This window comes from Dreissena polymorpha, chromosome 1, assembly GCF_020536995.1.
Source record: "Dreissena polymorpha isolate Duluth1 chromosome 1, UMN_Dpol_1.0, whole genome shotgun sequence".
Lineage (NCBI taxonomy): Eukaryota > Metazoa > Mollusca > Bivalvia > Myida > Dreissenidae > Dreissena > Dreissena polymorpha.
The window spans coordinates 30,717,948-30,738,988 of NC_068355.1; the positions used below are offsets into that span (position 1 = coordinate 30,717,948).

Consider the following 21,041-nt stretch of genomic DNA (forward strand, 5'->3'; position numbering starts at 1 on the left):
CATTGGGGAATTTCGTTATCGACTAAATGGACCGATTTTTTCTTAACATCAAATATTCGGTCTTTTCGAAACTAAGGGCAAACAAGAGTTGTCTCGCATTCAGGTAGGTATCGGGTAACAAGTAAAAGAACCAAAAGAAAACAAGTTATGCTTCTCAGATCTCTGAAATCGTAATATTTACTGTTCATTTCAATTTACGTATACAGTTATTTCTTTATTGATTGATATACTTATATACTAGTTTGTGTACATTAGTATTTTAATGCTGTATTGCCATATAACTTTGCAACCAAAAGCTTTTCATCAGTAAAAGTTAAGCACCACTGATAAATAAGCTTTCTGCTTTTAAAACTGTGCCTGTTGCATTAATCAATTGATTCCCAACATTTGTTACGTTCCTGTCAAGTATTTCATTGATTCATTCACCTCACTATTGTGGGTTTATTTTAAATATTGATTGATATTCTTCTGTCACTGTCACACTTTACTATCAGTTTCTGAAAGAAAAATTGTTTTAACATCAATTTCATACCAGTTTACTTTATTTTCTTGATTTAACGATAAATTCATGATGATGTTTTTTTAACTGATTTTTTGGTTTAACCCTTTCCCTGATAGACCTCTTATCTGATCTGCCACTCCAGGCCAATACCAGTCCTGCTGTTCTGATAACAGTGACTCCATATACAGCTGATAAGCCTGACTACACCATCTCAATAGGGTTATTGGGAAAATAATGGAAACATTCTCAACTGTTACACCTGTCTTGTTTAGGCTTAATTTTCACTTAGTTTCTTGCATTTCACATCATTTGTATCAATGTAAATATTGTAGAGAAATAAATTCTCATTCCAACCATATAAATTTTAAGTCTGTATTCTAATAAATAATACGAGGATATAAGTTATAACAAGTAATACAAGCGTATGCGAATGCAACAAGAAATGCAGTGAGAACCCCCACCTTAAAATATTGAATTGTAACATTAGGCGATTAATCTTTTGATTTGTCTGCATTTTGTTTTTATTTCAGACTCCATGCAGTTTTCAGATCATAATCTCTGTGCTTTATTACCCGAACTCGTTAGTTTCTGGACACGTGTGCTACTGAAAAAAGCCACCGGGATTGCGTTTTATGGCCCAAACAAGTCCAAAGTGTCTAGTATCCCGTGTGTTTTATCCCTAAATGTAAGATAAGCACATGCATTATTGATTATTATGTTGGTCAGTACAAAAGACCTACTGAAAACCACCGACTGCATCTTTGTTTTATTGCTCAATTAAGCAGCGATAATCCAATATCCTGTGTACTACAAAAACACCAACTTTAGATTAGCACGTGTCGTCTGTCAAAACCATGATTTTATATGTCAGTAAATATATCGAAGTCATTCTCGTAAATGATCTCGGAAACGGGACTTGCTTTAAACATTTATCATTACGATATTAATTTTCATAAGATTATGATTTCATTATGAGAACCAAACAAACATACACAGACAACATAAAATATAAATAATTATGACAAATTAAATGGAAAAAAACGTTGGTCTATTTTCGAAAAATCACTTACTTTCTCCCAATTTCCAGAAAATGACTTGTACATATTGCATTAAGTCTAAATATAGACGACGCTGTTAATTGGTCGTTGTAAAAGAATATTCATGAACTGTACACGGCACTTTGCGTGCAATCAGATACAGTACAATAATTGTTGCAATATTGAAGGAACTAAAATATGAAAATGATACAGCGTTTATTACTTTTATTTTATTCAGGAAAATGTCAAAATCATTTGCGAGATGCCCCAATACTTAAATGGAAATTCACTACGAAGCTTTTACGTTGTTGTATGCGCTACGCAGTTTTTGTTATAAATAAATACACCCACGCCTATTTTCGCGCTCTTTTTGTCCAAACAAAGACCTGACACGAAAATATCATGGGCATATACATGTATTTATTTCTGGCTACAATTTGTAACAGAACATTAACTGTACACGATGCGCGCACACCACATTATGTTATTTACGCTAATTTGAATACCATTGTCCAGATTGGACACCTTATTCATCAAATCTTTAAATAGAAACATATGCCGAAATTTATTTGACACTTTAGAAAAATGTCGGATGTTTGTGTTTATGAGTTTTCTTGAGCAATTTTGTCATCAATATCAATCAGAATTTGCATTTGAAAATGGACATTGGAAAAATACGGGATTATTGGGTAATGGATAGACACGGCCAAATTCGCATGTATGTGGTAATCGATAGAGACGGTAATAAACGCATGTATCGGGGAATCGATAGACTCGGGATTATACGCATCTATCGGGGAAAGGGTTAAATAGCTTCTTTATAATACTGTGTGAGAGTGTTGTGCTTGCAGGTCATAGTTCAGTGTTTTGTTGTTTATTTGTCCACTGACAAAATTAATTGAGCAGGTTCTTCTTCATATACAGCACTCCTTCTAGCACTCTCTTACACTACGGTTCATTATGCCCCCTTCGAAGAAGAGGGGGTATATTGCTTTGCACATGTCAGTCTGTCGGTCGGTCTGTCGGTCAGTCCACCAGGTGGTTTCCGGATGATAACTCAAGAGCGCTTGGGCCTAGGATCATAAAACTTCATAAGTGCATTGATCATGACTTGCAGATGACCCCTATTGATTTTCAGGTCACTAGGTCAAAGGTCAAGGTCACAGTGACCCAAAATAGTAAAATGGTTTCCGGATGATAACTCAAGAACACTTAGGCCTAGGATCATTAACTTGATAGGTACATTGATCATGACTCACAGATGACCCCTATTGATTTTCAGGTCACTAGGTCAAAGGTCAAGGTCACTGACCCGAAATAGTAAAATAGTTTCCGGATGATAACTCAAGAATGCTTAGGCCTAGGATCATGAAACTTGATAGGTAGATTGATCATGACTGACAGATGATTCCTATTGATTTTCAGGTCACTAGGTCAAAGGTTAAGGTCACAGTGACCTGAAATAGAAAAATGGTTTCCGGATGATTACTCAAGAACGCTTATGCCTAGGATCATGAAACTTCGTAGGTAGATTGATAATGGCTGGCAGATGACCCCAATTGATTTTCAGGTCATTAGGTCAAAGGTCAAGGTCACGGTGACCCGAAATAGTAAAATGGTTTCCGGATAATAACTCAAGAACGCTTATGCTTAGGATCATGAAAAATGATAGGTTACGATTGATCATGAAACGCAGTTGACCCCTATTGATTTTCAGGTCACTAGGTCAAAGGTCAAGGTCACGGTGACCTGAAATAGTAAAATGGTTACCGGATGATCATTCAAGAATGCTAATGGCTATGATCATAAAACTTCATAGGTACATTGATCATGATGCGCCGATGACCAATATTGCTTTTGAGGTCACTAGGTCAAAGGTCAAGGTCATGGTGACCCGAAATACTAAGATAGTTTCCGGATGATAACTCAAGAACGCTTATTCCTATGATCATGAAACTTGATAGGTACATTGATCATGACTCGCAGATGACCTCTATCGATTTTGAGGTCACTAGGTCAAAGGTCAAGTTCAAGGTGACCCGAAATAGTAAAATGGTTTCCGGATAATAACTGAAGAACGCTTATTCCTAGGATCATGAAACTTGATAGTATGATTGATTATGACTTGCAGATGACCCCTATAGATTTTCAGGTCACTAGGTCAAAGGTCAAGTTCTTGGTGACCCAAAATAAATGGTTTCCGGATGATAACTCAAGAACGCTTATGGCTAGGATCATGAAACTTCATAGGTACATTGATCATGACTGGCAGATGACCCCTATTAATTTTCAGGTCACTAGGTCAAAGTACAAGGTCACAGTGACAAAAAACATATTCACACTATGGATGTCACTACAACGGAGAGCCCATATGGGGGCATGCATGTTTTACAAACAGGCCTTGTTACATTCACCTCTGTCGTGGGCTCACAGACTACTTTCTACAGCATGTGACTTTTAGTCACATGATCATAGTGGCATATTCAAAATGACTGCGCCCATCGGCTTTGCTTTATCTGATAGTATTTGATGTTTACAACTGGGCGCGAGCTATTAAATTTTATTTCATGCACATATTTAACTAAATGAACATATTGCAATATTAACAATGAGTCAAAGCTGTATATCTGTATTAGAAAATAATATGAAATTATACAAAAGCATCAATAATTAGTTGCTGCTTTGACTAGATTTTGAGTGAATGAGAAATGTTGAATATAAATATTGACCAAAGTAAACAGTCTGTTAATGATTTACCAATGCAATGCCAGTTTGGTACACATAGACCCTGAAGATGTTTACTCAAACTAATTCTATGGTAAAATACACATCTTAAAATAAATTGCAGGCCAACATCAGTACAGTTGTTTTGTTATTGTTGTTTTAACAATATACATTTCATTGTCGCATGCTTATCCTGAAAGGGGACAACTGGAAGCATCTATCATACACTTACAAGTTCATTCAGGAATAATGTTTAAAAAATACAACATTTTATAAGAGAAATATGACAATCTGTCAAAAAAGTACAGAATCAAAACTGCACAGAATCAAATTAAGCTGCTATAACATACATTCAATTCTTTACTTGATCTTTTAAATAAATAATAAATTGCAATACTTGTAATACTCATGCCTTTTCTCCGGCACTTTAAGCACCTTACTGCCTGAATCTAAGTTAATTTATTACTTTATCTCACCAATTTGTGTTGCTGTAATTCTTCAATATCATGAAAGACATTAAAGGTTCATCATGTTTTTAAAGGCTGATTAGTTTAAATATATATTTGTTCAATTATTGCACTTTCTTAAGTACAATAACATTTGGTTAAGTGCCTAACATTAAATAAATTCAAAGGAGTAACCCAGTACCCTGTAAATCACACATATTTTCCCCTGTGCAAATTTCTGGAGAAAGACCTGCAATGCTGATAATGTAGTGCATGTCCTTATTTTGTTCAATGTCAATATCATTATTCAGGATATTCAGAAGGTTCAGCAATGCATCAAAGTACACACATTTAAACAAACTTGATTACATATAACAGGATTTTTTAGGTATTCTTCGCAAGTGTAGAGGATGAGTTTAATAATAGAAAGCAATACGAGAAAAAGGGATGGTGGGGTGTAAATTTGAATGTCCTTAATTAATACTTTTTATGCCCCCGGATCGAATGATCTGGGGTATATTGCTTTTGGCCTGTCTGTCTGTCTTTCTGTCTGTCATTCTGTCCCAAAACTTTAACCTTACAGTTAAGTTTTGTAATAACTTTTGAAATATTGAACATAGCAACTTGATATTTGGCATGTATGTGTATCTCATGGAGCTGCACATTTTGAGTGGTGAAAGGTCAAGGTCATCCTTCAAGGTCAAAGGTCAGATATTTCAAACTTTTATATAGTAAAGTTTTGCAATAACTTTTGAAATATTGAACATAGCAACTTTATATTTGGCATGCATGTGTATCTCATTGGGCTGCACATTTTGAGTGGTGAAATGTCAAGGTCATCATTCAAGGTCAAAGGTAAAATTTTTAAAACATTACATAGTAAAGTTTTGCAATAACTTTTGAAATATTGAACATAGCAACTTGATATTTGGCATGCACGTGTATCTCATTGAGCTGCACATTTTGAGTGGTTAAAGGTCATGGTCAAGGTCATCCTTCAAGGTCAAAGGTCAAAAATTAAAAAACTTTACATAGTAAAGTTTTGCAATAACTTTTGAAATATTGAACATAGCAACTTGGTATTTGGCATGCATGTGTATCTCATGGAGCTGCACATTTTGAGTGGTGAAAGGTCAAGGTCAATGTCATTCTTCAAGGTCAAAGGTCAAAAATTTAAAACTTTAATATAGTAAAGTTTTGCAATAACTTTTGAAATATTGAACAAAGCAACTGATATTTGGCATGCATGTGTATCTCATGGAGCTGCACATTTTGAGTGGTGAAAGGTCAAGGTCATCCTTTAAGGTCAAAGGTAAAAAATTTCAAACTTTAAGATAGTTAAGTTTTGCAATAACTTTTGAAATATTGAACATAGCAACTTCATATTTGGCATGCATGTGTATCTCATGGAGTTGCACATTTTGAGTGATGAAAGGTCAAGGTCATCCTTCAAGGTCAAAGGTAAAAAAATAACTTTTTCACTATTGAAGATAGCAACTTGATATATGGCATGCATGTGTATCTCATGGAACTGCACATTGAGTGATGAAAGGTCAAGGTCATCCTTCAAGGTCAAATGTCAAATTTATGGCGTCTGTCCGTCTGAAAACTTTTCCATTGGTCATAACTTTTTCAATATTGAAGATAGCAACTTGATATTTGGCATGCATGTGTATCTCATGGAGCTGAACATTTTGAGTGGTGAAAGGTGAAGGTGAAGGTCATCCTTTAAGGTAAAATGTCAAATATATGGCGTCTGTCCGTCCGAAAACTTTAACATCGGTCATAATTTTTTTAATATTGAAGATAGCATTGATATTTGCATGCATGTGTATCTCATGAAGCTGCACATTTTGAGTAGTGGAAGTTCAAGGTCAAGGTCATCCTTCAAGGTAAAAAAAACAAAACAAAAATCAAAGGGGCATTCTCATGAAACTGCACATTTTGAGTGATGGAAGTTCAAGGTCAAGGTCATCCTTCAAGGTCAAGGTTATCCTTCAAGGTCAAACAAAAATTCAAAGCTGCGTTATCATGAAGCTGCACATTTTGAGTGGTGGAAGTTCAAGGCCAAGGTCATCCTTCAAGGTCAAGGTCATCCTTCAAGGTCAAATGTCATTTTTTTTAATTCAAAGCAGCGTTATCATGAAGCTGCACATTTTGAGTGGTGGAAGTTCAAGGTCAAGGTCATCCTTCAAGGTCATTCTTCGAGGTCAAAGGTAAAAAAATTATTTCAAAGCGGCGTTCTCATGAAGCTGCACTTTTTGAGTGGTGGAAGTTTCAAGGTCAAGGTCATCCTTCAAGGTCAAAGGTAAATTTTTATTTTTTTTAATTCAAAGCGGTGCACTAGGGGCATTGTGTTTCTGATGAACACATCTGTTGTTTCTTTCATACACTTGCATACTTTTCCATAAATAATAAATGATTAAAATAAAAAGGAAAACACAACTTGACTTTTAATGTTTAATCCCTCATGTTCAGCTTTATTTATTTTTCAACATACAGTACCATACCAATAGCATATTTTTGAGTCTCTTTTCAATCTAAACAACAATAAATATACATGCACATGCAAGCACTTCAAGATAAAAATATTCTAGCATTAAAATTTGATCTAACCATTTTATCTATATGAATGATATTCATAATCATGAATTCTATTATTATGAATGGGTACATAATATTGCACTGATAAATGTAAACATTGATTGGAGTGAAGTTTATTCATTAAACAATAACTGTGATAATTTACTAATTACTATTATATTGTAATAATTACAATTAACTTATTAAGATAATAAATGTTTATAGTATTTTTGTTTAAAAAATATATTATTTATATTGTGAATAATTTGTATATGGGGCCTATTGTACCACAAGCTGTTTCAGAATATGCTTGGAATTATAAAACTTTAAACAAATTTCATGATACATGTACATTACATTAAGAATGGTTCTAAATGTAATCTTAGTCATGTATCAAAATTAAAGATAGCACATATATCCTAGTAAACCTGTTTAAAGGAAAGTGTAAGAAAATTTGACCTCTTTTCAAATGGGTTGACTGGAAAGTATTCTCTCTTGAAAAGCAAGGGCAGGAATTAAGAATTCAGCAACGTTAAGCATTTCATTTATCAAAATTTATTATATCTGTAAGTGGCAATAAAGACCTAGAACTGCAGTTTATACATTTATAGTTTTAAGCATTATAACAAAGAAACAATCATCTACTATTCTACATGTACATGTAGGTTACGGTAGTCAATTTACTCATAACTTGATATAAAGGTCTAATAGTATGATCGCACAATGGTGGCAGTTCCAAATTAGCAGGTTACAGGTAACCATAAATAGTGATCAAGAAATTAACTACATGTTTATTAATTGTACACATGTAAACAGCATAATCCTAGACACTGGCCCTGATACCCAGGGGTAAAAGATTCGAGTTCCGGATTGGCTGTACAGTTGTCCCATCCTGCAACATTTGGTGCCCAATGTGGGACCATGGCACAATCTATTCTCAACAAAACCTGTTCATGGTTTGAATGGATCCAGTTTACAATGATCCCGTGACTCGAATTCTCGAAAAAACTCCAGCTTGGCAGAAGAAAATGTTAGTGCACAAACTTAGTGATTGTCACTAAACAGAAGATGTTTTTTGGCATATCATTAGCTCAATCAGAAAAGCAAGGGGTCCCTGGTTAAAATCCCGGACTGGCTGCACAATTTTCTCATCCTGTGTCATCAAAACATAAAATACCATAGTATATTTACAATGCCCAGTATGTATTATGCTTGAGCATTAATTATGTGTATAATTTTTACCACAGGAGTTTGAAATTCTATACATGAAGCTAATCTTGTGGCAAAATAATAAAAATAGACCCCTATATAGTAAGTCTATATACTATATTAGTATATAGGGGTCTAGTTTTTATTATTTAGCCATTAGATTATTAGCTTCATGGATAGAATTTCAAACTCCTGTGATTTTTACTGAAAAAGCATTAAAAGCAAAATATCGAACAAGCACAGAAGTAACATTTCTAAAGTAATTAATAGTGCTTGGTAAGTATTAAAGGGGCCTTTTCACAGATTTTGGCATGTTTTGAAGTTTGTCAATTAAAGCTTTATATTGATAAATGTAAACATATTGGATCTAAAAAGCTCCAATAAAAAATATAGAAGAATATAAAAAGGGAAAAAAAGGTAGCCCGCAGCAGGGCTCGAACCAGTGACCGCGGAGTCCTGGAGTAAAAAATAAAATGGTGTAAACTTTTGCACATATTATTTTGTTCCTCTCTTATTCACAGTTTAAGTTCAAATGAAAATTTCTATGGAATGTGTTGTCTGTATTATTTTAAGGAGAAACAGCAATAACATGTTTTGGATATATAATAAACAGAGAGAGCTATATAAAAGTGCAGATAATAATAACCCTTGGAACAAATACATAGAGCCAATTGAGCACATTTTATCAACAGCCTGAGGTGTGATAAATTTACTTGCATTCCCTGCAGAACAAATCCTGCAGTATGAAAACATTATGTACAGTTGATAGAACATCATATTTCGGCTAAATAATAACTCATTTTTGAAAAATACATTAAGATGTATTTCTGATTTACAAAACTGATCAAATAATTAAGAAATAAATTCCATTTGCTTTTTCATTACATTTTGAAAGTCAAAACTTTGGTTTCTTCTGTAGAAATTCAATTAAATGAACTGATCCAAACTGACGTAACTTGGTCAAAAGGTACCGGGAAAATGGTTAAAATGTTGATATAAAAATAGTTATAGAGTTTAATATATGGAAAAAATGTTTTGTTTTAAGTTAATGTAGAATAATAAGCATGTTAATTTGCTAAGAAATATAATTAAAACTTTCTTGTGACTTTGACGGCCATACGGACATTTGGACCCAATCTAATTTTCTTCAGAAGCTGTGTTGAATACTTTTTTTCTAAATAAAGAATATATATGGGTGGTTGGAGAATGGGATTATTGATGCAAGTACCTGTGGTTCATTCCTCATGTTCATTATAAAGAAACGTGAAGTAGTACTTCTTGGACATTTTCAGGATGTTGATTTTTATCTATAAAAATATATCAGGATCTACATTTTAATAAATACGCACATTAATTAAACCTACCCAAATCGTTTAAACACACCAAAAGTAATTGATGGTGACACCTCTGCAAAAACTCTAATTATTTTTAATTTCGTATCACATAATATGGGCATGATATCAACAATGGTGTTCTGAAGATTAATTTTTCTTATTGAAATTGTTTCTGCTCCGTTTTTAATTAATTTGATTTTAAAATATGCTACATTTGTCTCGTTGTTGTTAATGTTGGTCATTTCGGAAATGAAATATGAAAATCATTTGTTAAATACTCACCTATTGGCTAATAGCGTGTGGTATTGGCTGCAATAGCCAATGAAAATCGCTGACGCTTTACAAGTCGACTTGGCACAATGAAACAACCCGTATTATAAACACATTTTGAACAACACTTTCGGCAATCTCCGCAAATTCTAGTTTTGGATAAAATACCAGGTCGGCGGGTGAAATATAAATTAAAAAAATGAAAGTGACTTTTATTTTTATTTCTATTTGTCAAAAAATAGGGTCGGGCGCTCCCGTAAAACAAATAATTAAAAAAAATGCTAGAAGCACATAGTAGTATATATATATATATATATATATATATATATATATATATATATATATATATATATATATATATATATATATATATATGAGGAAGAGCAATAACCAAGACCAGCCTAGCCAAATAAGCAACACAAAGCAAAAGATAAAGCAAAATAATAAGCACCTAATAGTAATAAATAATAACTGAGACATTTGCGCTAATCTAAACCGTAAGCTTACAAATTAATGAAGACAATTAAAGACATAAAATAAGCATGGCAAAGTGGTTATTAAGCACATGGTAGTATACAAATATATGACAGAGCAATTACCAAGACCAGCCTAGCCAAATAAGCAGAACAAAACAAAACAAAAACATTGATCATTATCTTCATACAATGATACACTATTAATTATCAAAAATAAATATTATCTATCTATCCAAATTGCAAACTTACGATATGTTCCCATAATTAGCTATTTCATTTGATTACACATTTAACATAAACATACACAAAACTTTCAATGTGTTTGTAGATTAACACTTGCTTTTCATCACCATTTTGGCCTTTGTTTACATTTTAGCGGAGTGATGTCATCTGCGTAAATGGGCATGAAAGTTGTTCTCATAATTGTTATTAAATATCTCAATAAATTAACAATATATGCAGTTTTTAAAGGTAATTACTTAAAATATTATGCTTGGTGTCCTAGATATTTCCATGAAAGAGCGTAAAATTACATTGATGTGTTTCGCCAAGATTTCTGGAATTGAGCCCGCTATAGAGATGTTGTATGTTGAGGCACAAACAACAACTCTGCTAGGAGAATGTCTTTCTAGATCAAATGTTTTGTGCCTCCCAAAAAGAGTTAATTTATTAAGTAAGTGCCTTATTTGTCTGCTTGCTTTAAGATTCTGATTTAATTTCCAGTCGGTTAATATTAATGCTTTTTACTGATAATGATTTAATCACGTGAAATTAAATTGCTTGGATTATGAATATTTTTGATGAGTGTCTCCTTAATTTTTGTTCTTCATATATATAGTAAAACCATCAATAGAGATACAATTAAAATTAGGAATAATTGTGGTAAAAGTGGAAAATTCTAAAAATGAGCAATATCTCTGTATCCCATAATTTTTAGAAATGTCTGCAAAATTATGTAATTAGATATATGCTCATTTATAATGAACCAAGAAAGTTTCCAACAGTTTTTTTTACAGATACCTGAAGTGTTTCATTTTGACATCAAAGAAATACATTTATAAATTCATATGGGCACAGTAACAATAAAAACTATTTTCATATTATTCTTCAAGTCTTTGTTGGTTCATTACATAAACACATGGCCAATTGTTTAGTTTTAATCAATTGGGAAATAAATATGGACTGTTGTGATAAATATATCAATCTATACTTATATGGCCTGTGATATATGTGATTTAAAAGTATATGTTACTGTCACATGTGACTGTACATAGCACTCAAAGAACAACAATACAATGAAAAGATACAACTCATTAAAAATTAACAAATGTTTTATTTATCAATACAGTACTTGCAATGAAGAGGTTTTTTTTCATTTTGTTGAATCACAATTCAAATAATTTGTTTATTTATTTTATGTCATTGAAACTCATCAACAGGTCAACTTTTTTTACGCCCTTCTCAATCTTAACAGTTTTCAGTTTTTCAGAACATAACTCGTAGGCACCAAATTCAATCGATGTCAAAAACAAAGAATTAAAAAAAATCGAAAGTTGGCAAGCCAGTATAAAACATGATTTTATCGTCTGAGGCATTAACATATTTGATGGTTATTTCTGATTTTTGCCTCCATTGGTCAAAGGCTAGCGGGGCTTATATCATGGTCCTGTGTCCGTCGTGCGTCCATCCGTGCGCTAACTTTTCCTTTAAGCATCTTATTCTCCTAAACAACTGGTCCAATTCTGATGAAATTTCTCAGGAATGTTCCTGAGGTAAACTTTTTTCAAATTTGTTCAAATTATGCCCCTGGGGTAAAATTTGACCCTGCCCCGGGGGTCACAAAATAAAAAAAAAATCTTATATAAGGCCTATTTTGTAAAAACTTTCAAAATCTTCTCGTCCATAACTATTTGGCATAGGGCTATCAAATTAAGTATGTAAAGACATCTAATAGTCCTCTACCAAATTTGTTCAAATTATGCCCCTGGGGACAAATTTGACCCTTCCCCAGGGGTCACGACATTGAACATTTGCTTATATAGGGTCTATTTTGTGAAAACTTTACAAATCTTCTCGTCCATAACCATTGGGCCTATAGGGCTACCAAATTCGGTATGTAGTAGCATCTTAAAGTACTCTACCAAGTTTGTTCAAATTATGCCCCTGGGTTCAAGTTTGACCCTGCTCCGAGGGTCACAAAATTGAACATATGCTTATATAAGGCCTATTGTGGGATTTTTTTTTAATCTTCTTGTCCATAACCGTATGGCATAGGGCTACCAAATTTGGCATGTAGTGACATTTAATAGTTCTCTTCTTAGTTTGTTCAATATGCCCCTGGGTCAAATTTAAAACTGCCCGGGGGTCACAAAATTGAATATATGCTTATAAATGGCTTGTCCATAACCATTGGGCCTAGGGCTACCAAATTTGGTATGTAGTGACATCTTATAGTCCTCTACTAAGTGTGTTTATATTATGCCCCTGGGGTCAAATTTGACCCTGCCGTGGGGGTCACAAAATTGAACATACGCTTATATGGAGCCTATTTTGTGAAAACTTTAAAAATCTTCTTGTCCATAAACATCGGGCCTAGGGCTATCACATTTGGTATGTAGTGACATCTTATAGTTGTCTACCAAGTTTGTTCAAATTTTATCCCTTGGGTCAAATTTGACCCTGCCTCGGGGTCACAAAGTTGAACACATGCTTACATGTATATAAGGTCTATTTTGTGAAAACTTAAAAAATCTTCTTGTCCATAACCATCCGGTCTAGGGCTGTCAAATTTGGTATGTAGTGACATCTAATAGTCCTCTTCCAAATCTGTTCAAATTTTATCCATGGGGTCAAATTTGATCCTGCCCCGGGGGTCACAAAATTGAACATATGCTTATAAAATGCCTATTTTGTGAAAACTAAAAAAAAAATATTGTCCATAACAATTATGCCTAGGGCTACACAATTTGGTATGTAGTGACATTGTATAGTCCTTTATTTAGTTTGTTAAAATTATGCCCCAGGGGTCAAATTTGACCCTGCCCTTGGGGCCACAAAATCGATTATATGCTTATATAGTGCCTATTTTGTGAACACTTACAAAATCTTCCTGTCCTTTAACCATAAGGCTGTGGCACTTCTACCCTTATTTGAATATATTAGTGTTCAAAGGTTCGTTTAAGTCGCGTTGTGTAATTTTTTGTTTTTACTAAAATGTTCCAGGTTCGTTTAACTACTCATCAGTTTGCGAAAGAATGCAACAAGTCTTTTTATAGCATATATAGTCTTTTATTCTTGTTTTAAATGTTTGTATATATTGTATTGTAAATGTATATTATTCTTATTTGTATTGTAAATGTATGTAATTCTTATAAAGAAATTGAACAAGATCAAAACAAGAAAGAAACAAGATACTCCAACACAAATATAATCCGTCAAGAAAGTAAATGTCCCTCTCTCCTGCACTTACCGTAAAGCCGTAAAATTATAATGTTTACTGTGCGAGTTGCTATCAATAATGGCTCGATTTAAAATACCCCTCTTTTATACTAATGATTATGTAAATGCTTATACAAACGGTCATGTTCCAGAAAACGTGATCTCAGCAAGTAAACAAAACTTTCCATCACCCTGTCTAATTGGAGTATTTTATTCTAACTCCAGTAAACAAGCAGTTCGTGACCGTTTTAACATCGGTCTGACTGCCAAATAACCAAGGCTTAAGAGCATACCTACATGTATGATAGTTCGAATTGAGTTCAGTCAGCTTACTAGGACAAAAGTGTTACAAGGCATGACAGGGCTACCAAATTCGGTATGTAGTGACATCTAATAGTTCTCTACCAAGTTTGTTCAAATTATGCCCCTTGGGTCAATTTTTACCATGCCCGGGGGGTCACAATACTGACCATACACTAATGGGGCCTTTTTTGCGAAAACTTTAAAAATCTTCTTGTCCATAACCATTGGGCCTAGGGCTACCAAATTTGGTATGTTACATATATAATAGACATCTAATAAACTTCTATCACATTTGTTCAAATAATGCCTCTGGGTCAACTTTAACCCTGCCCCGGGGATTCACAAAATTGAATAAATGCGTATAAAGCGCCTATTTTGTAAAATCTTTAAAAAAATCTTCTTGTCAAAAACCATTTGGACTATTGCTACCAAATTTGGTATGCAGTTACATCATTCTTATAGTCCTCTTATACCAAGTTTGTTCAAATTATGCCCTTTGGGTCAAATTTGACCCGCGGGTCACAAAATTGAACATTATATACGCTCATATCTTGCTTATTTTGTGAAAAGTTTTAAAATATTCTTGTCCTAAACTATAGGACCTAGGGCTACCACATTTTGTATGTAGTGAGATATAGTAGTCCTCTACAACGTTTGCTCAAATTATGCCCCTGAGGTTAAATTTGACCCAGACCAGGGTGTCACAAAAGTGTACATGTGCTTAACTAGGGCCTATATTTAAGTATTTGCACATGCCAAGAATATTTGTTTCAGCCTTTTCTTCAGCAATGGAGTGATACAGGGCTATCATGGCCCTCTTGTTTGTTATTTGTGGAGATTTCATGCTCGTCAGGAGATGCCTGCCCACCGACACTTTCAGAGCTGCCATCACCGACACTGGTGTCATCAGCATGTTACCTGGCATAAATGGAATACATAACTCTTATATGTATACACTGCAACTCCGTTACATCGCGATCCGTTATATCGCGCTGTCCATTATATCGCGAGTCGGCTATGGCTCCCAAAAATCCGACAAGAATGATCACAAAAACACATTTTTTTTAAAATTCGTTGACAAGCTATAATCTGACAATATGCAAACTGCGATAACAACCGGTTCTGGCTAGTAATTGATCACCCGTTTTACGCGGCTTATACTTGACACGCAGTGAAGCGTGAAAACAGACCTTAAGTGACAGTGTTGCTTTAACACGGATTGAGTTGTTTGCAGCACTTGAGTTATTAGTGTCTCATTCTCGATAATAATGTCAGTTTGTTGTTTTTGCTATTATATTTTAGCTGAGACATTTAGCAGTTTGAAGCCACATCAATAATAAACACTAAATTGTCGTTGTGTTAATTATCAGCTTATTATAACTATTGTTTGACTATGCGTATCTACAGTCGTTTCATTTTGTTTATATTATACAGTTGATATCGCTCATCATTACCCGATAATCCCGTATATTTCAGTTTTAAAGCAAACTCCGGTAAATATTTACGATAAAAGTGCTCAGTACACACACACATTTGCAATTATTCTTAATATCAAATACATTTTGGCATTTGTTACTATTTAAAGATGTGATGAAATAACGTCCAATCGGGGCGTTTTTTTTCCCACTGAACACGCGTAAATCGCCTGACGTGATGTTCATTTTTTTTATACAACACAAAATACATTCTCACTTTCCATGCGACGTTCTACATGTCTGCATAATTTTCGCGCGCTTTTTATGGAGACAAAGGATATTTTAGCACTGTTTATTTGACGCTAGAATTTGTTAATGTCGCATTAGCATTAAAATTCGGAAACGTGTTTCGGATAACAAATTTAGTAAAGCTCATTTGAGAATCAAACGAAACATTAACATTGTGCGTAATTAATGCAACGATAATTTGTTTAAGCGCATTACGTGCCATATCGCTAATTAAAACGTGAAAATAATAACTAGGAAAGTAGCGTAAATCTAGGTTTCTACACTACACAAATGTAGGTGTATATCTTTAATACACTACACAAATGTAGGTGTATATTACGCTGAGCGTACATGAAAATAAAAATTAATAATGGCATTACAATTTCCATGGTAATCAAAACTTTAATTACGATATTATTTTATACAAATAAATTTTTTGTTGTTGTTTTACAAAAGTACATGTAAAATTGGTTTGCAATTATTACGATACAAAGATAAAGCAGCGCCGTACATAAAATGAAAACACTGATGAAATTTGACACATTAACTGCACATCAACTGCTTAAAAACTAAGTCAGACATGTCTTGATTTATATCGCGCTCCGGATATATCGCGATTGCGATCTTTGGACCCCGTCAATCGCGATATAATGGATCTGTAGTGTATATTTATTTATTTATTTATATATTGTATTGTTTAATAATCTTGGTGTGGCATTGTAGATATGGTGCCTGCCTAGCCATTGGGAGGCCACAGGTTTGATCTCTTCTTGGGGAGGGTTCTCATGATATTTACAAAAACACTTTGTACTGGTTCTTCCCAGGAAACAGACTTGAGAGTATCTCAATAAGCCTAAGGCTTTGGATGCAGTCTAGCTATAATAAATAAGTTTATTATTATACATACATTAATCTTAATGTTCATTTGAATGGTTTTCAATAAAGTTAATATTAATTTCCTAGTCCTACCACATAAAGTATGTTATGTTTTGTTCTCACAAAAACCATTCATGTCCATATTAAAAAAGTGTTTGTTAATCTTAAGAATCTTTGAACTAGAGGCATGTTACTGTTGAGTTAAAATTATATCTACATAAATATATACATTAATGCCAAACCTTATAAAGAATTAATAGCCATTTTTGGAGACGATGTATATTGATATTATTACCCATGAAATCATTCAATCTGATCCCTGGAATTACTCTAACTCGTTGGACTTGAAGAGTCATTATGACTGATAAGCACTTTCAAACACCTATAAAAAAGTAATAGCAAGATATGAATGCATGTTTCTTTTATATAAATACAACAACAAACAAATATACTGATTAAATGCAAATAACAATACAATTTATATTCAAAGGAGGTACTTCATACTCAAATTCAAATAACCAAGTGCCTAAGTGATAAACTAGAAATAGGTTTGATGTTTTGAAATGTTATTGAATAATAGTGCTACATATTTGTATGAATATGCATGATTTGAGTGTCATATAACATACATTTTTTAACTGTTGTTGTTTTTTGCACTATTTTCTAATGAAAAGTTTTAGTAAAAATACGTGGTCTATAATTAATTAATTTTGATTGCATATATTATTATGCCCCCCTTTGAAGAAGAGGGGGGTATATTGTTTTGCACATGTTGGTCGGTCTGTCCGTCAGATGGTTTCTGGATGATAACTCAAGAACGCTTAGGCCTAGGATCATGAAACTTTATAGGTACATTGATCATGACTGGCAGATGACCCCTATTGATTTTCATGTCACTAGGTCAAAGGTCAAGGTCACAGTGACTTGAAATAGTAAAATGGTTTCCGGATGATAACTCAAGAATGCTTAGGCCTAGGATCATGAAACTTCATGGAAACATTGATCTTGACTGGCAGATGACCCCTTTTGATTTTCAGGTCACTAGGTCAAAGTTCAAGGTCACAGTGACTCGAAACAGTAAAATAGTAAGGATGATAACTCAAGAATGCTTATGCCTAGGATCATGAAACTTCACAGGTACAGTGATAATGACTGGCAGATAATATCTATTGATTTTCAGCTCACTAGGTCAAAGGTCAAGGTCACAGTGACTTGAAATAGTAAAATGGTTTCCGGACGATAACTCAAGAACACTTACGCCTAGGATCATTACACTTCATAGGTACATTGATAATGACTTGCAGATGACCCCTATTCATTTTCAGGTCACTAGGTCAAAGGTCAAGGTCACAGTGACTCAGTAAAATGGTTTCCTGATGATAACTCAAGAATAATTAACCTAGGATCATGAAACTTCATAGGTATATTGATCATGACTGGCAGATGACCCCTATTAATTTTCAGGTCACTAGGTCAAAGGTCAAGGTCACAGTGACAAAAAACGTATTCACACAATGGCTGCCACTACAAATGACAGCCCATATGGGGGGCATGCATTTTTTTCCAAACAGCCCTTGTTTATATTATATTCACATACTGTGAAAAACATGAGATGCATAAATAATTTAAAACGGGTTGAAAGGCTAAAACGGCAATTCATCACCTTTATTAGAGATTTACATGTCTTTACTTTCTAGATTGAAATGATCTTTTGCCCGTGGTATTTTGTTGGTACCTTGTTCCTGTTCATAGCGTTTGGACCATTTCTATCCACCAATGATTAGAGCATACCCTGGTGTATCTGCAACATCAATATATGTAAAAGGGTTTAAATAAATACTGAAAAAATTAAATAAAATTTATTAACAGCCAGCACACCTTAAATTTGCCATAGCGATAAATGAAAAATGCTAGTTTGTGTGTAACATGGCCACAAATTTAATATGTTACAGTGGGGCAGGGTGTTGGTGTTGTATCTACTGTAAGTAAACCAAGCAATATAGATTGAAAAAAATAGTTCAATGTTGTATTAATAAGAACACGTTTTTTATTATAAATGGCATTTAATTTTATTATAATACAATTTTGGGCATTCATGGAATAGAAGAAATGATTGTTGGTATTTACATTGGTCTGTTCTGGTAACATAAATATGCAATGACAGTCTGCTCAAATTAATCATTCAAGTTTGAGATTAGCAAAGCATGGTGTAAAATGTCAACACATTAGGCCATATTAAATTATTTTTTTTTTACCGATTAATACTAAATAAAATGTTAATAATAATAATGCTTGCCATCTACATGGTGTAATACTCCTACAAATACGATATTTATGTACATTAACAAATAAGATATCAATACACTAATGATACCTACCCGTTTGGCGTCGCATCTTGCCTGCTTATAGCTCTAAACCATGCGGTTTTCGTGGCATGATTTCTAGGCATTTTGTGCAGCGTTACATGCTTGCCATATATGCCAAATTGTCCCACATCAGGCCTTTACCTTGCCAGTTTGGAAAAAAATCATATAATTTATAGTTATATACTTTGTAAGGTTATTATAAAATACAATTCATATATAATAAGCATAAGACACTTCTTTCTTTAAAAAAAAAGACATCAATGGAAATTGGGATTTTTTTTTTGTTCAATATTGGTTTGGAATCGGGTACCTTTTAGGGCAATTTTTACATAGCAAAAACCCCCTGATATAATATAAAGTAATTGTTCAATAATGTATATGTGCCATTTTATTGCTACAGTAGACAAAATAATACATGTTTTCAGAATTATTGATTTATAAACATGAGTAATGAAGTATTTTGACTGTCACTACATGGCATGTCTATAAATAGAAACTGTGTTCCTGGGAAAGAGATACTTTCTGACCTTGTCTTAATTTTGTGGTTGTTTAATGATTGTACATAAACACTATGTTTACCTGTTGATTGAACTGTGCAATTGTTTCAGTATGTGTAATTGTTTTCATCTGTGTAATTGTTTTACTTCAATTCATATCTTACTCAACAGTCGCATTTCAACATGTCAAACGTTAACTAAATAGCTCTGCTACTGAAGTTTATTGTCACGCTTAACTATTGAATTATTGAAATGTATGCATATATTTTAGATGTGTAAAGGCCCCTTTATAGCAACATATGCGTAATACAATATCACTGCAGTATGTTTAATAAGATTATTTAACATTGACAGTAATTCAATATCTTGATGTTACTCTGTTTTGCAGTATACAAGTGTGCTGTGAGTCCCACAGGAGACAGGCTGTACATCACCAGCTGGGACCAGCACAAGCTTCTCACCCTGGCCAGGGATGGCACACTCCTGGCTACATACTCAGACCTAGCACTAGGGTGGCCAACTGGTCTACATGTGACCCCTGCAGGCCAGGTGCTGGTCTGTGGATACCTGTCCGACACTGTACTACAGGTGGGCTGGGAGGGAGAGAGTAAGCTGGCTACGCTGGCTACTCAGAAGGATGGCATGAGGTACCCAGTGTCAGTCTGCTTCAGCAGCTCCTCATCATCCATCATTGTGGGACTGATGGGGAGTGACCACATCCGGGTGTTCAGAGTGGAATAGTGTGTACATGTATGTATTAGTTGTTGTAATTAGTGATTAGTATTTCAATGACAATGTGTTGTTTAGCATACGAACATAGTAGTGTGTGATGTTACAATACAATATTAAGTGTGTAGTAAAAGATATAAATAATTTATGTACACATATTGTTATATGCTTATACACTGTAAGGGTTTTTGGTTGAACATCACATCTAAAACATATTATGTTATGTATTCATAATATTTGTGTCATTATTGTCCTAAAATTTAGTTAATGTAAACTATGCATGAAAAAACAAAGCATTTCGACTGAAAATTTAATATTTGTACATAGATGGACATGTACATAGCAACTGAGGCTATTTTTAGACTTTTATTTCTATAAGCACCATGCCATGTAAGAAATGTATATTGATGAATAGTTTTTTCGGCGTAAGCTGTATTAAGCCAGCTTTTCACCTTAGCCTGACCTTTGTAAGTGTCCAATAAAATTCAAATAAAATTTCCCGCGGCTAGGTACGAATGAATACACTTCATTTATTCCATTGGCTGATT

The 21,041-nt window shown here is 33.8% G+C and overlaps 1 protein-coding gene and 1 long non-coding RNA gene across 3 annotated transcripts in view; both read left to right on the forward strand.

Annotated features, from left to right (window-relative positions):
* The window catches only part of LOC127875046 (uncharacterized), a 169,082-nt gene that overhangs the window by 113,790 nt on the left and 34,251 nt on the right, over positions 1–21,041 (forward strand). The gene's annotated exons all lie outside the window — the stretch shown is intronic.
* Positions 1–21,041, forward strand: part of LOC127875031 (uncharacterized) — a 56,563-nt gene that overhangs the window by 11,093 nt on the left and 24,429 nt on the right. For both annotated transcript variants that reach the window (XM_052419832.1, XM_052419821.1), the window contains exon 3: positions 20,153–20,514. In XM_052419832.1, coding sequence (XP_052275792.1) covers positions 20,153–20,505 — 353 coding nt within the window. In that variant the 3' untranslated portion in view covers positions 20,506–20,514. The remainder of the gene's footprint in view (positions 1–20,152; positions 20,515–21,041) is intronic.